The 14500-nt window shown below is 45.4% G+C and overlaps 1 protein-coding gene and 1 long non-coding RNA gene across 2 annotated transcripts in view; one reads left to right on the top strand and one right to left on the bottom strand.

Moving 5' to 3' along the window:
- LOC122240361 overlaps window positions 1–13502 on the top strand; it is a 59383-nt gene extending 45881 nt beyond the window's left edge. Inside the window, exons 2-4 of the long non-coding RNA XR_006219971.1 lie at window positions 5260–5417; window positions 10863–11067; window positions 12079–13502. This is a non-coding gene — a long non-coding RNA (uncharacterized LOC122240361). The remainder of the gene's footprint in view (window positions 1–5259; window positions 5418–10862; window positions 11068–12078) is intronic.
- STK10 (serine/threonine kinase 10) overlaps window positions 3775–14500 on the bottom strand; it is a 114497-nt gene continuing 103771 nt past the window's right edge. The window contains exons 16-19 of the mRNA XM_042992338.1: window positions 14184–14372; window positions 13496–13621; window positions 10929–11042; window positions 3775–3979 (exon numbers count right to left, since the gene is read on the bottom strand). Of these exons, the coding sequence (XP_042848272.1) occupies window positions 3839–3979; window positions 10929–11042; window positions 13496–13621; window positions 14184–14372 (570 nt within the window). The 3' untranslated portion in view covers window positions 3775–3838. The remainder of the gene's footprint in view (window positions 3980–10928; window positions 11043–13495; window positions 13622–14183; window positions 14373–14500) is intronic.

The following is a 14500-nucleotide window of genomic DNA, read 5'->3' as shown; positions in this document are numbered from 1 at the left end:
TGCATAAGAGGGCTCAGTTAATGTGGAACGATCTCATTTCTCAAGTTCCATGTATCCTTTGATGGATTATCTTCTTCATCAGTCTCATGAATCCTTTTTCCTGGGAACCCCAGTCATTTTTCTGTCCCTTAATGGGAGGCATGCCAGCTGCTGTTTGCTTGCACTGCACCCCTTGCCCCAACACACCAAGTCACAGACGTATGAGACACCCTGAGAGTGGACCACCACCTGCTGGTCAGCAGGTTTCTAGGACAGTGTCAGCTCAGGGCTGCAGACACAGTAGAGGTCCTTAATTTGAAGGCATTCCACCAAGAATGCAGTCCCCTTCTGAGAATACTTTCAGATGCACAATGTAAAGCACATAGATTACAAGTGAAACCTATCATAATGAAATATAGGTACCAAAATATTAGAAAATATATATATATATATATATATATATATATATTGACTTATAGATGTGATCTGTGTATGTAATGTAATATGCACACCTCAATTTCTCTTAATGTTTATTTTGAGCGGGGGAGGGACAGAGAGAGGGAGAGAGAGGATCCCAACCAGGCTCCACCTGGGGCTTGATCTCATGAACTGTAAGATCATGATCTGAGCCAAAATCAAAAGTTGGATGCCTAACCAACTGAGCCACCCAGGTGCCCCTGAATATCTCAATCTTAAATAACAGGAGCTAACAATTAGTCCAATAACTACTGTTATTTCAAAGCGATGAACAAAATTTGGAGGTGTTTGCACAGCAGTAACATGAGATGAAATCTCTGAATTCTATTGCTGACACAGTCTCAGGTACCACTTGTCCTAACAGAGCTGGTTGCCTGCATCCATACAGAAAGGAAATACTGAATTTCAGTTAGAGCTTAATCAAACTAAAAACCACATCTTTTCCCATCCAGGAACAAAGACACCCTGAATTCTACCCTCGGACCCCTTGCTGGTGATAGGGGAGGTCTTTAGACCCCAGGTTAAGAATCCCTGAATGGGGTTTTAGAAGCATGGCAGAAAAATGCTTTTAAATATAGCAGCTGATAGTTAAGTGCATGACTCTTAGTGTAATGGGTAGCTGAGAGTGGGAGAGGAGGTGTGGTGGAGACAGCACCTCAGAAGGTCTAATTTGAATTTCATAGGCATCATTTACCAGTGTGGTGAAGTTCAGCCTGACCTTACCCTTGCTTCATATCTATTTGCTCCTCTATAAAATGGGAATGACAATGTCTTCCTCACAGGTTGTTAAAAGGATTCAGTAAGTTAGTATTTGGAAACTCCTGGGGGCCAAATGTTTATTGTTGAATGCGAATGTCGTTCAATGTCTGTAGAGAACACACACCCAATATAACTCCTTTCAAAACAGAAACCCACCCCAAGGTCTGACTGGCCGTGTGACCTGGAAAGCACCAGTGCACGGAGAAGATGGTAAACCCTTTCTTGCCTGTCAAACGTGGCTAAGTCTGCCGTGCTGTTTCCACCCCACCCGAGAGAACAAGCACAAATGCAAATAGGGTTTCTCTCCTTTTGCTATTTTATTAGAAGCATATTTACATTCTTGCAGTTAAACTTTGTAGAGAACATTTTACAAAAGTTTTGTATAAAGTTTTGAAACTACATAAAAATAACTTCTATCCTTTATAAAGGGAAAATATAAGTTAGTTATATTTACTCTGCCAAAAACGGACTGAAAACAAGAAACAGTTCCATCTGTCCCTTCCCGAGGAAACATCAGCACGGGGCATGCGGAATACTGCGTGGGCCTTCTCACTGGTGGGCATGCGTGTTGGCTCAATCATGAGGCTGGAGGATCCAACCGGCCCCCATCCAGAAAGGACAGGGGAGCCATCAGGACTTGGGCAGCACTGAACAGGAAAGCAGCAACTCTTGAATAAGATTCAAATGTGAATGAGAAGCCAGATAGGGGAATGATCAAAGACTTTCGTCTGAACCACGAAACCACGAAACCGTCATTTCATGTAAATGCCCCTTCTCACACCCCAGGCAATAGTGTAAACAAAACCCAAATCAGCCCTGCCTGACCATTTGCTGGTGGAACTCGGACAGTGTTCTGTAATTACACTGCTGCTAGGTTACATTTTCCCGGCACCTGTGCACCAAAAAGAATAAAAGGGGACAATTGTTTCACTGGTCTCATCTGTGTGAGACCAGAAAACTGCTGCATCTGGGTCAAATACTGAAGCAGGCAAGCTCAAATGTTCACCAACTTAAGAGGACCACTGCGTTCCCACAGCCCGCAGAGCATCTTCACTGCATATGTAAGCCTTGGGAACCCTAAGTCCCTTCTTACTGAATGGCAACCCTCCCTCTCCAAGATCCAGTTACAACCAGTGCCAAGAAACTTGCAGAGAATTGCTGTAGGACAAAGTGTCAAACCTTAACGTGTAGGAGTGAAGAAGGAAAAAGTCCTCCTGGGATGTCAGCCACTCCATCATGACAAAACAGTACCCAGACTTAACACATCATCCATGATTCCTCAAACTCGCCTTCAGTTTTCTGTTTTGTTTATTTAAAGCAGGTTATCGTCCTATAGAAGCCATTTGTTTATATTTGTTTCAAGTTAGAAATCAAAGTGAAAAAACCTTTCTTTGTAGATAAACTGAATGCCTGTTTGAGCATTACTTTTTATCTACATCCTGCAGCCTGTGGGATCAGAATCTGTGGGTGGCCAGCTGAATAACCCGAAGGCCCAGGATTCCATCTGAGAAGAAGCAGCTTTGCATCTGCTCTGTTGCTGGGGGCAGGAAGCATTGCATTTCTCCCTGATGTTTTTTCTTCCTGAACAGAAATCCCAGCGACTACCAGCCTCTGTCTCAAGTATGAGGCCAGACTCCTGCTAGGAGGGGCAGAGGGAAACAGCCTGCAGACAGGATGGGCAAGGATGAGAAGGGAACAGCCTAGGCTGTGAAAGTCTTGTGTGGTGAGGAATTTATCCCTGAACACAGCATCCAGTGTAGGCGCCAAAGGGAATCACAGACCGGCAGTTCAGCCTATATACCATCTTGTGCCAGTACCCAGCACCCTTCAAACCAATGGCTCCACCTAAACATGCTCAGTGGCACAGGCTCAGGCAATGAGTATGTTTCAACCCACCTGGCACAAGAGGCCCAGAGCAGAGGCAAGCCTGGGTAATGCCACGGGACCAAGCCTTGTGTACGTATGTGTGTGCAGGCAGAGGGACACAAGATGGCAAGAAACACCCAAGGCCAGCAGAATGAATGATTCAGGCTCTCCTCCAGCCCACTATTGTAGACACAGCCTTGTCTCAAGAGGGAAGCAAATTGGGGGCTACTGGAAGAATGAGGGCAGCCCCTGAGCAGCTGGCAGCAGGACGGGCTTCGCTAGGAACTGAAATGGCTGTTAGGAGCCGTGTTCTTGTCTGACACCACACCAAGAATCACAATATGGACAAACTCATGGTGACTGATGGTAGCGCTTTGTGCCCACAGATAGCAAAACTGACGTTTTGGCAAGCAGGAGGGCCTCAAGGCTGCAGAACACCATTCCTCCCGGGCCGTGACCCCACTAGCAGCCCAAATCACTGACACCTTGAAGGGATGTGGGGCTCAGAGGGGACATACATTAGGATCAGGCAACACATAATAAAACCTCGCCCTCCATGAGTGAGCGAGAATTAAGGAATACTGGGGTGGGTCTGTTGGGCATAGCTGGGGTAGCACAAGGCAAGGGGCTAGATGCGAGTTGGCCTGGAAGCAAGAGGGAAGCGGGGGGGGGGGGGGGGGTCCTGAGTTACTTGTTCACAGAGAATGGGAGGGCCTTGGAGGCCCGCCAACCTGCCAGCCACAGCCCCAGGTGGCTGTTAAGAAGCATCCACAGAGCTATAGGGGAAGAACTTGGTGGCCTTGTTTGGGGTGGTAGGGTTCAGGCATTCTGTCTCCTCATTCAGTTTGAAGAACATCTCCTGCTCTCGCTTCTTTTGGTTCAGATCTTCTTCCAGAGCCTAGGACAGAGAGAGGGTGCAGTCAGATGCCATTGGCATGGATCTCCCAAACACAGGACCCCGACCAAAGTGGCTTCCTCTAGAAATTTCCCTTCCCTCCCAACAAGCCTTTGCTGCATGGGTAACTCGGTCTTCCATCTTTCCTTTCCCAGAGTGCATCACCCAGAAGACAGGTACCACCTCTAGCTTCCTTCTGTCACAACCATGCAGGATTTTGTTGTGGATCAAGGGCCACGGTTTGGTGAAATGCCATCTCAATGGGGTGGGGGGGGGGGCGGTAGATGCCAGTCTCCTGGCAGGAAAACAATCGAATGGAGAAAGACCCAAGGTAGAAAATGGACAGATTTAACAGTGGGTGATTGGGGGCAGGTGGGAGGACAGGGCCAGAATGTCCAAGTACATTGTGTTCCTAATGAGGATACTGCCCCACAGAAATCACCTAGGGAGTTGTCTTCAAAAATCATGTGCCTTCCCACCATCCCCTGACACTGTGATTCTGAAAACCTGCAGTACAACGGGTTCTCTGTGTTGTAAAAGCCCATTTGGTAACTCAGAGCAAGTGTCTAGTGTCTTGGTTGAAGTTCTCCTTTGCCAGATGTATTAGCATTTTTTTAATTATGTTTTTTAGGGGCGCCTGGGTGGCTCAGTGGGTTGAGCATCCTACTTCAGCTCAGGTCATGATCTCACGGTCTGTGAGTTTGAGCCCCGCGTCAGGCTCTGTGCTGACAGCTCAGAGCCTGGAGCCTGTTTCAGATTCTGTGTCTCCCTCTCTCTCTGCCCCTCCCCCACTTATGCTCTGCTCTCTTAAAATATGAATAAACGTTAAACATTTTTTTAATCTTAAAAAAAATACATTTTTTAATTTTTATTTTGAGAGAGAGAGAGAGAAGCAGCAGGGGAGGGGGGGTGGAGAGAGAGGTGGGGACAGAGGATCTGAAGCAGGCTCTGTGCTGACAGCAGAGAGCCCAATATGGGGCTCAAACTCACGAGCCATGAGATCATGGCCCGAGATGAAGTTGGACGTTTAACTGACTGAGCCACCCAGGTGCCCCCGGATATATTAGTGTTAAAAGTGTTTGTGGTAAGCAAACATTATATATAAGCAAGATAAAAGTGGTACTGTGAGCTCTTGTAACATGTTACGAAATCCAGTGCCTATGGGAGCCAGCCAGATGAACTGAATGAAGAAAGAGAGCTGGGTGTGAGGCAATAGGGAGTGAGGAGGACTGCGGTGAGGTGAAGAGCACACACTGTGTCTGAAGACGGCGGTTTCTTTTCAGCTCCAGCTGATGTCTGTCACGTGGTACAATGAGCCCAGTGTGGCCAGAGCTCCTGGATTCACAAAAGAAACTGGAAACCCAGATTCTTATGAAAAATTCCCTTACACAGGCATTCCCTCGGAGATACTGTGGGTTTGGTACCAGACTACTGCAATAAAGTAAGTATCATGATACACGAATGAATTTTCTGATTTCCTAATGCATATGAAAGTTGTTTATAAAAAGTTATGTTTATAGTACACTGTGGTCTGAGTGTGCAATAGCCGTGTCTAAAAAAAATGTATGTACCATAATTAGCACATACTTTATTGCTAAAAAGTGCTAAACGTCATCTGAGCTTTCAGCAGTTCATGACGTTTTTGCTCGTGGAGTGTCTTGCCTCAGTGTTGATGGCTGCTGATTGAACGAGGTGACTGCTGACGGTGTGGCTGTGGCAATTTTTTTATTATTGACATGTAATGTTATGTTTTGGGTGTGCAACATAGTGACGACAGTTTTGTACATTATGCTGTGCTCACCAGGGTAAATGTAGTTATTTCTTAATTTTTACTACTGAGGTATAGTTCACATACAATTCCTTAAAATAAGACAATGATGAAGTTTGCCACATTGATGGACCCTTCCTTTCACAATTTCTCTGTAGCCTGTGATGCTGTTTGACAGCATTTTACCCACAGTAGAACTTCTTCCAAAACTTGAGTCAGTCCTCTCAAACCCTGCCTCTGCCTTATCAACTAACTTCATGAGATATTCTAAATCCTTTCCTGGCATTTCAACAGTCTTCACCAGGAGTAGATGTCACCTCCAGAAACCGTTTTCTTTGCTCATCCATCATCAGCAGTTCCTCCTTCTGTTCAAGTTTTATCCTGAGACGATAGCAAGCCCACCACATCTTCAGGCTCCACTTCTCTCTTGCCATTTCCACCACATCACAGTTACTGTCTCCACTGAAGTCCTGAACCCCTCAAAGTCACCCACTTCCTCCAAAGCCCTGTTCATGTTGATATTTTGACCTCTTCCATGAATCACGAATGTACTTAATGGCATCTAGAATGGTGAATCCTTTCCAGAAGGTTTTTAGCTTACTTTGCCCAGATCCATGAGAGGAATCACTACCTATGGCAGCTATAGCCTCACGAAATTGTATTTCTTAAATAATGACACTGGAAAGTCAAAACTACTCCTTGACCACGGGCTGCAGAATAGATATTGTGTTACCAAGCATGAAAACAACATTCATCTTTTTTAAAAAAATAATAATCTTGTTGTACATCTCCATCAGAGCTGTTGGGTGACCAGGCACACTGCCAATGAGCAGAAGATATCAACAGCGGGTTTGAAATACTCAGTAAACCATGTCGTAAACAGATGTGCTATCATCGAGGCTTTGCCGTTCCATTTATACAACACAGGCAGGATAGAGCATAATTCTAAAAGGCCCTATGATTTTCAGAACGGCAAATGAGCACTGGCTTCCACTTGAAGTCAATAGCCGCACTAGCCCCTGACAAGAGAGAATCAGCCTGTCCTTTGAAGCTCTAAAGCCCAGCATGGACTGTTCCTCTCCAGCTCTAAAGTCTTCTCCTGACATAAGGCTGTTTCATCTATATTGAAAATCTGTTGTCTAGTGTAGCCAACTTCACGAATTCCCTTCGCTGCATCTCCTGGATAACGTGCTGCAGCTTCTACGTCAACACTAGCTGCTTCACCTTGCACTTTCACGTTCTGGAGACGGCGTCTTTCGTTAAGCCTCATGAACCAACCTCTACTAGCTTCAGACTTTTATTCTGCAGCTTTCTCACCTCAGCCTTCATAGCACCGAAGACAGGTTAGGGCCTTGCTCTGGATTAGGCCTAGCTTAAGGGAATTCGTGGCTGGTTTGATCTTACCTAGATCATAAAAATCTTCTCCCTTTCAGCAGTAAGGCTGTTTAGCTTTCTTATCATTCATGTATCCATTGAAGTAGTACTTTTAATTAAAAAATTCTCCTTTGCATTCACAACTCGACTGTAGCTGTTTGGTGGGAAAGGACAGTATCTCAAGTCTCAGCGTGCCTTCCTCACTAAGCTTGATCATGTCTAGCTTTTGATTTAAAGCGAGAGACATGCAACCCTTCCTCTCACTTGACCACTTCGAGGCCACTGTAGGGTTATTCACTGGCCTCATTAATTTCACTAATACCGTGTCTCATGGAATGAGGCCTGAGCAGAAAGGAAGAGAGCTGGAGGAATGGTCAGTCAGTGGAATAGTCAGAATACACAACAGTTCACCATCTTTTTTCCCCATAAAATGCATTTTTTATTGTTTCTGTTGAAGTATAGTTGACACACAACGTTAGTGTGAGGTGTACAACATAGTGATGTGACAACTCTGTACACTATGCTGGGCTCACAAGGGTAGCTGCCATCTGTCACCATATAATGCTGTTACCATTGACTATATTCCCAACGCTGTAATTTTTATCCCATCCCCTCCTATCAGTTCTCTGTATTCATGGGTTTTGTTCCTGCTTTTTGTTTGCTTTGTTTAGATTCCACATATAAATGAAACATATGGCACTTGTCTTTCTGTGTCTGGCTTATTTCACTTAGCATAATACCCTCTAGATCCATCCATGTTGTCCAAAATGGCAAAATCTTGTTTTTTTAGGACTAATACTCCATTGTGTGTGTGTATGTGTTATATATGCAGTCATCTATCTAGTGATGGACACTTGGGTTACTTCCCTATCTTGGCCATTATATATAATGCTGCAGTAAACAGGAGTGCATATAGCTTTTCAAATTAATGTTTTTGTTTTGTTTTCCAAATATCCAGTAGTGGAATTACTGGATCATATGGTATTTCTAATTTTTTAAAATATGTATATATTTTAAAGTTTATTTATTTTTGACAGAGAAACAGAGCATGAGTGGGGAGGGGCAGAGAGAGGGAGACACAGGATTGGAAGCAGGCTCCAGGCTCCGAGCTGTCAGCACAGAGCCTGACGTGGGGCTGGAACCCACGAACCGCGAGATCATGACCTGAGTCAAAGTCAGACGCTCAATCGACTGAACCACCCAGGCACCCCTCTGTTTTTAATTTTTTAAGGACCCTCCATACTGTTTCCCATAGTGGCTGCACAGATTTACATTCCCACCAACAGTGCACAAAAGTTCTTTTTCCTCTGCATCCCTGCCAACACTTGTTAATTTCTGCTCTTTTTGATACCTAGCCCTTCTGATAGGTATAAGGTAATATCTGTGGTTTTGATTTGTAGCTCCCTGAGGATTGGTGATGTTGAGCATCTCTTCATGTATGGTTGGTCAAATATAGGTCTTTGGAAAACTGTCCATTTTTAATCAGATTATTGGTATTAAGTTCCTTATGTATTTTGGATATCAACCCCCTATTGGATACATCATTTGCAAACATTTTTTTCCCATTCAGTAGGTTGCCTTTTCATCTTGTTGACAGTTTCCTTCATTCGTTATGCAAAAAACTTTGTGGAGTTTGGAGTAGCCTCAATAGTTTATTTTTGCTTTTGCTTCCCTTGCCTTAGAAGACATAGCTAGGAAAATGTTGCTGTGCCTGATGTCAGTTCACCATCTTTTGTGGTCACAAAACAATTATGACAGTAACATCAAAGATCACTGATCACAGATTACCATAACAAAATGAAAAGGTTTAAAATATTGCAAGAATTATCAAAAGAGACACACAGAGACATGGAGTGAGCAAATGCTGTTGGAAAAAGGACACTGGTAGATTTACTCACCATGGGCTGCCACAAACTTGGGAGAAAAAAAATGCAATTATCTGTGAAGCGCCATAAAACAAAGTATGCCTGTACTTAAAGGTTGGCAACTTCCAAAAAATTTTGAAATTTCTATATGTTGGCCAAACCTAATGCCTGTACGCCAATTTCAGCCCATGGATAATCAGTCTGTGACCTCTGCTAAAGAATAACAATTTAATTATAACGGCTACCACTTTTTGAACAGAGAGCTTTAGTAACTTGCCCCGTGTTTCATAGCTAGTAATAGGGGAGCCAGGACTTCATCCAAAACCTGTGCTCTTAAGCACTACTCTCTTCTACCTACCATATATATTCATGTATATAACCTAAGGCAGGAGTCTAATCTTTTTTCTGTAAAGGGCCAGATTATAAATATTTTCAGCTTTGCAGGCTGTGAAGTCTCTGTCACAACTACTCAAACTGCCGTTGTACTTCAAACTCGGCCACTGACAATGTGTAAATGAATGAGCATGGCTGTGTTCCAATAAAATTTTATTTACAAATACAGATGGTAGGCCAGATTTGCCCATGGACAATAGTTTACTAACACATGCTTTAAGGGAAGAAATGTTCTATCTACATTTTACAGTCCTAAAAAGCAAAGGTTGCGAAGGGAGGACTGGTCTGAGGCCACATTCTGTGTCAGTCGTGACCCAAGCAACACTTTATGGATGCTACCAGATATTCTATACTTACTTGAAAGAAGTAAGTCTGAAGTTTTCTAAAAATATTCCACAGTGTACAGTCATCTCTCTTCCCCTGTATAGCTCAAGATTACTGACTGTAACACGAGTGTGAAAGAACATTTCTATCACCTCTGGTTAAGTGTTCCAGCAGTAACCCAGGTAGCTAATGACAGACAATTCTACAAAGAACTCTGCGAAACAGCAGCCCCCAGAGGCAAAATCCAATGCCAGCTCCCCAGACATACACCACAGTACCTCCCCCAAACCCAGGTGCCCCTGAAATAGGAGGCAGTTGCTAGAGGCAACATGACCATTCATCTTCAAACTCTCAGGATGTGCCAAGGGTATAGAACCACCAGGTAAGAGAACCAGGTGAACGTTTGTTTCCTGATACCAGAGTCAACCGATGTCAGCAGGAGCATTATTGATTTGAGTGTCGAGTATCAAAAGGCCCAACAGGCCATGATTACAGAAAATGACGAACATGGGCCCGCTGCCAGGAAGGTCCAGGACCCTGGCCAGCTGCCAGCCATAAAGCTCCATTAGCACAGGTTAGGGAAGCCTCAATTCAAGGACTTCCAAGGCCATTACTTAGCTGAGGTGGGCAGCTGCCTCTTGTCCAGACCACAGTGAAAGCGAGCAGAGCTGATGTATGATGGCAGAACAAACCTCAGGGTTTCAAGACATGTGATCAAGGGTAATTAAGGCAGCTCTCTCCTCAGAGAGCTTAGGGGCGGAAGGAAATGAGTATGTCCTTGGTCTGTACTACAGGCTGATGACTTTTTTGCATCACACGGTACAATATTCACATCTCCACTTTACAAATGACCACACTGAGGCCCTGTGATGGTTAATTTTATGTGTCAACCTGGCAAGACACGGTACCCAGTTGTTTGGTCAAACACCCATCAAGATGTCACTGTGAAGGAATTTTTAGATGTGATTAAAATTTAACTCAGTAGACTGTGAGTAAAGCAGATTACCCTCCCTAACACGGGTGGGCCTCAAAACTGCAACATCAACTCTTTCCTGGATCTCCAGCCTACAACCTGCCCTGCAGACTTCAGACTTACTAGCCCTCCACAATCATGAACCAACTTCCTAAAGTAAACTGTATCTTATCTATATTCACATCCTAGGCAGATGCCTGTGGCTCAACATGGAGAAAAGCCTACTATTGAGCCCACGAGCCCAGACGTGGTTACCTTTTTGCGTGGCCGAAGCTTGTCCCGCCATTCCTTCAGGTTCTGATTATGGCTCTCATCTAGGGCCTTCAGCTTCTGGGTTTCATGTTCTACCAGGAGGTGACACTTTTCATTCTGGAACAAATTCCAGGCAGAACAGGTAAGAAAACTTAGAAGGCAGAGGTGCAGAAGGCTGAAACATACCTCATGCTGTAGCCAGTGACGGCAACAGAATTATTATTATTTCTTCTCTTTGGTTGTAATTTATAGGAAACTCTATGCATATAAATACATACCAAGAGATGCTCGGAGGAACATTTCAGAATATTCAGGTTAATAGTTCTTATTGTGTAGTGGGATCTGCAGTAATTTGCGCTTTACTTCTTTGCGCTATTTTGCATTGTTTGAATTCTTCAACATGAACATATATGTCATTTTAACAAAACAGTAAAACTATTAATAATAAATAAAAATGTGTCCTAATCCCACCACTAGAGGCAGCCACTGCAAAAATGTGATTTTCTGGCAGCCTCTGTCCTAAATGTTGTTTAGCTCACCCTCTATATACAATTCTGAAACCTGCTTTCCCACCACCCTTAACATTATAATGTAAACATTAATTAACTTCTAAAGAATTAACATTTTTCATTGTTTTTAATGAAAATTTTAATGCCTACAGAGTATCCCACAGCATAGATTCATCAAATCTACTTAAATATTCCTCCATTTTTGGTCACTTAGGTTGCTTTTAATTTTCACTATGTTAAATAGCATTGTATTAACCATTTGTGCTATGGACTGAATTGTGTCCCCCCAAGGTTCATATGTTGAAGCCCTAACCCCCAATGTGGTGGTATTTGGAGGTGGGACCTTTAGGAGATAATTACATTTATTTCTTTTTTAATGTTTATTCATTGTTGAGAGAGAGCATGAATGGGGCAGAAAGGGAAGGGGACAGAGGATCTGAAGAGGGCTCTGCGCGAGCCAGAACCCAACCACAATGACAACCTGATTTTAGATTTCCAGGTTCCAAAATTATGAGAAACAAAACTGTTGTTTAAGCCGCCAGACTGGTATTTTGTTATGGCAGTCAGAGCTCAGATAATCTGTATGTATAAATATTTATATAAATTATATATGTAATTTTCTGTATTATGTATCATTTCCTCAGGAGAGATTTGTGTAAAGATGAGGATATGGACCTGACAGAGACACTCCCAACTTTATTATTCTCTGAGGTAAGTCATCCACCTCACAAAATTTACCTGGAATTTCTCGCAAGGCAGAAGTGATAAGTCCCTGTTGATCCTCACAGAGAATCAATCTTGTGGTTTATAAGGCATTTATAAAGCAAGAGGAAAGGGTCTCCCTCCAGATACCTCAATCGTTTGGGGTTGGAAGAGTGGGACACCTTGGGGGGATTTTCATTTTGGATTTCAACTCAAGGCTCCCGAGAGTTTAGAAATCAGTTTAGTTAGAAATAATACTACAGCAGGAATACCTTTGACCTGCCAGAAGCTGGGCTCCTGGCACTTTCTGTGGGTTCTCTCAGTTAATCCTCCCAGTCACCCCGTGAGCAGATGCAGAAGCTGAGGGAGTTGGCTAAAATTTACAGTGACAAATGACAGAGTCCCTACCTGACAGGCTTCAATGCCTGTCACGTTTCCTCCACGCCTCCTTGCGTCTCCAGAAATTGCCAAATGGGTGCAAAAGCCTGAGCAATTTCCTGAAGTCACAGGGGTTTGAGTCTGCCCATCCCTCAGGCATGACAATGCCTTGCTCGGCTGCAAGGAGGCTCCAAGTACCAGCTCCTGGGGTGGCGCCCTTCAGGCAGGGACAAGCTCAGGAGTCAGGAAACTGGAAGAGGCCAGGATCTCCCGACGGAAAGGGGTCACCAAGAGGCTGGCAACACCTAAGACAGCCTTCCCTGATCTCAGTGGGAAAGCTTTGCGCTTCTCACCGTTAAGGATGATATCAGCTGTAGGTTTTATCAAGTTAGGGAAGTTCCTCTCTACTCCTGTTTCTACTGAGAGTGTTGTTGTGAATGAGTGCTGGGTTTTGTCAAATGCTTTTTCTGCGTCTGTTGCTGTGATCATGTGATTTTTCTTTAGCCTGTTATGTTGCGGATTGCACTGATTTTTGAATGTTGAGCCAGCCTGGGATAAAGCCTACTTGGTCATGGTGTATAATTCTTTCTATACATTGTTGAAGTCGATTTGCTAATAATATCTCGTTGAGGCATTGTTTGCCATCTTCCTTACTTGTAATGTCCGGTTTTGGTATTGGAGTAACTTGGACACCTTGTCCCAAGACACAGTGATGAACCAGAAGCCCAGCACAGGCTGCTGCCAGGCCCCAGGCGCGGCACTTTCAGCTCAGTCCTACCAAACAGGAATGCTCACCCCCACCCCATCCCCATTTTACGGATGCAGGAACTATGGCTTGGAAGATGATGGATCTGGCCAGCATGACACGGCAGGATTGAACCGTTTTAGCCCGGGCTTGTCTGACGAGAGTCCTTCCCTACCGTAGAGTCTGTGGTCCCGGGAACAGAGGCGATGCGAGAAGGGGGGCGGGGAGGCCTGTACCTGCAGCTGCTGCAGCTCGCTCATGTTGCTGTCACACTGTGCCACCATGTCCCGCATCTGGTTCTCATGTTTTTGCTGCTGCTGTAGCCGCTCCGACTTCTGCCTTTTCTCCTCTTGCTGGGAGAACTGGAACAGAGGGAGGGTGGGTGCCTCAGAGGGTCACAGGCCTGGCTGGTGGCGGGGGGGTGGGGGGGCCCCTACCCCCACCCCATTCCAGAAAGCCCCGTCAGAGGGGCTGGTTTGTGCACAGCCCTAGTGCCCTACACCATTCAGGCCATGCTCTCTTCCTGAGCGGAGACCCAGGCTGGTGGGGACACAACGTTGTGCTGTGCCACGTGCTAAGACAATGTGCGTTACCACACAGGAATCACGGGAGCCCAGGGCCACCAGCGCCATGTCCCCAAGACGAATGGGTGACATGCAAGTGGGGTCTTGGTGGATGAGAAGAAGGGGTTTACCAGCAGAGGAAGCCGCAGGATCGAAGCACCACAGTGTGAAAGGGAACCGTGCATGAGAAAGCAACACCAAGCCTCCCCCTCTGTCTGCCGGAGGGACGTTCGCCGTGGGGCTTGTGAGGCTTCCAGGCTGTGACCGACACCCCCCTTCCAAGACCCCGTACTGCAGCCTGTATTTCGGCCCCACCAAACCGGCATCTGTCCCCACTGCGGTACACGCACAGAGCCCCCACCTGCTTGATCTTCTCGCGCTGCTCAGAGGCGCTGCCCGCGCCATTGATGTGGAGGCTCTTCTTGTACATGGCCATGCGCGTCTTGCCCTCACTCCTCTGAATCTTGGGCAGCCGTGCTTTCTCCTGCTGCTGCCGCACCTTCAGCTGCTCTACCATGCGCTGGTTGTAGCGTTGCATCTGCTCCCGCTCCTGGGGGCACAGCCAGCCGGGGCTGAGGTCAGGTGTGCTCTGGGCCGGGGGTGTGATCAGAGGCCAAAGGCTGCCACCCTCCGCTCGGGAGCCCAGGACACACGTGGCCCTGAATGCTCAGCAGAGCA

The sequence above is a fragment of the Panthera tigris genome, chromosome A1 (assembly GCF_018350195.1).
Source record: "Panthera tigris isolate Pti1 chromosome A1, P.tigris_Pti1_mat1.1, whole genome shotgun sequence".
NCBI lineage: Eukaryota > Metazoa > Chordata > Mammalia > Carnivora > Felidae > Panthera > Panthera tigris.
Note: the sequence above shows the minus strand (reverse complement) of the source record. Positions and strands in the feature narration are given on the sequence as shown.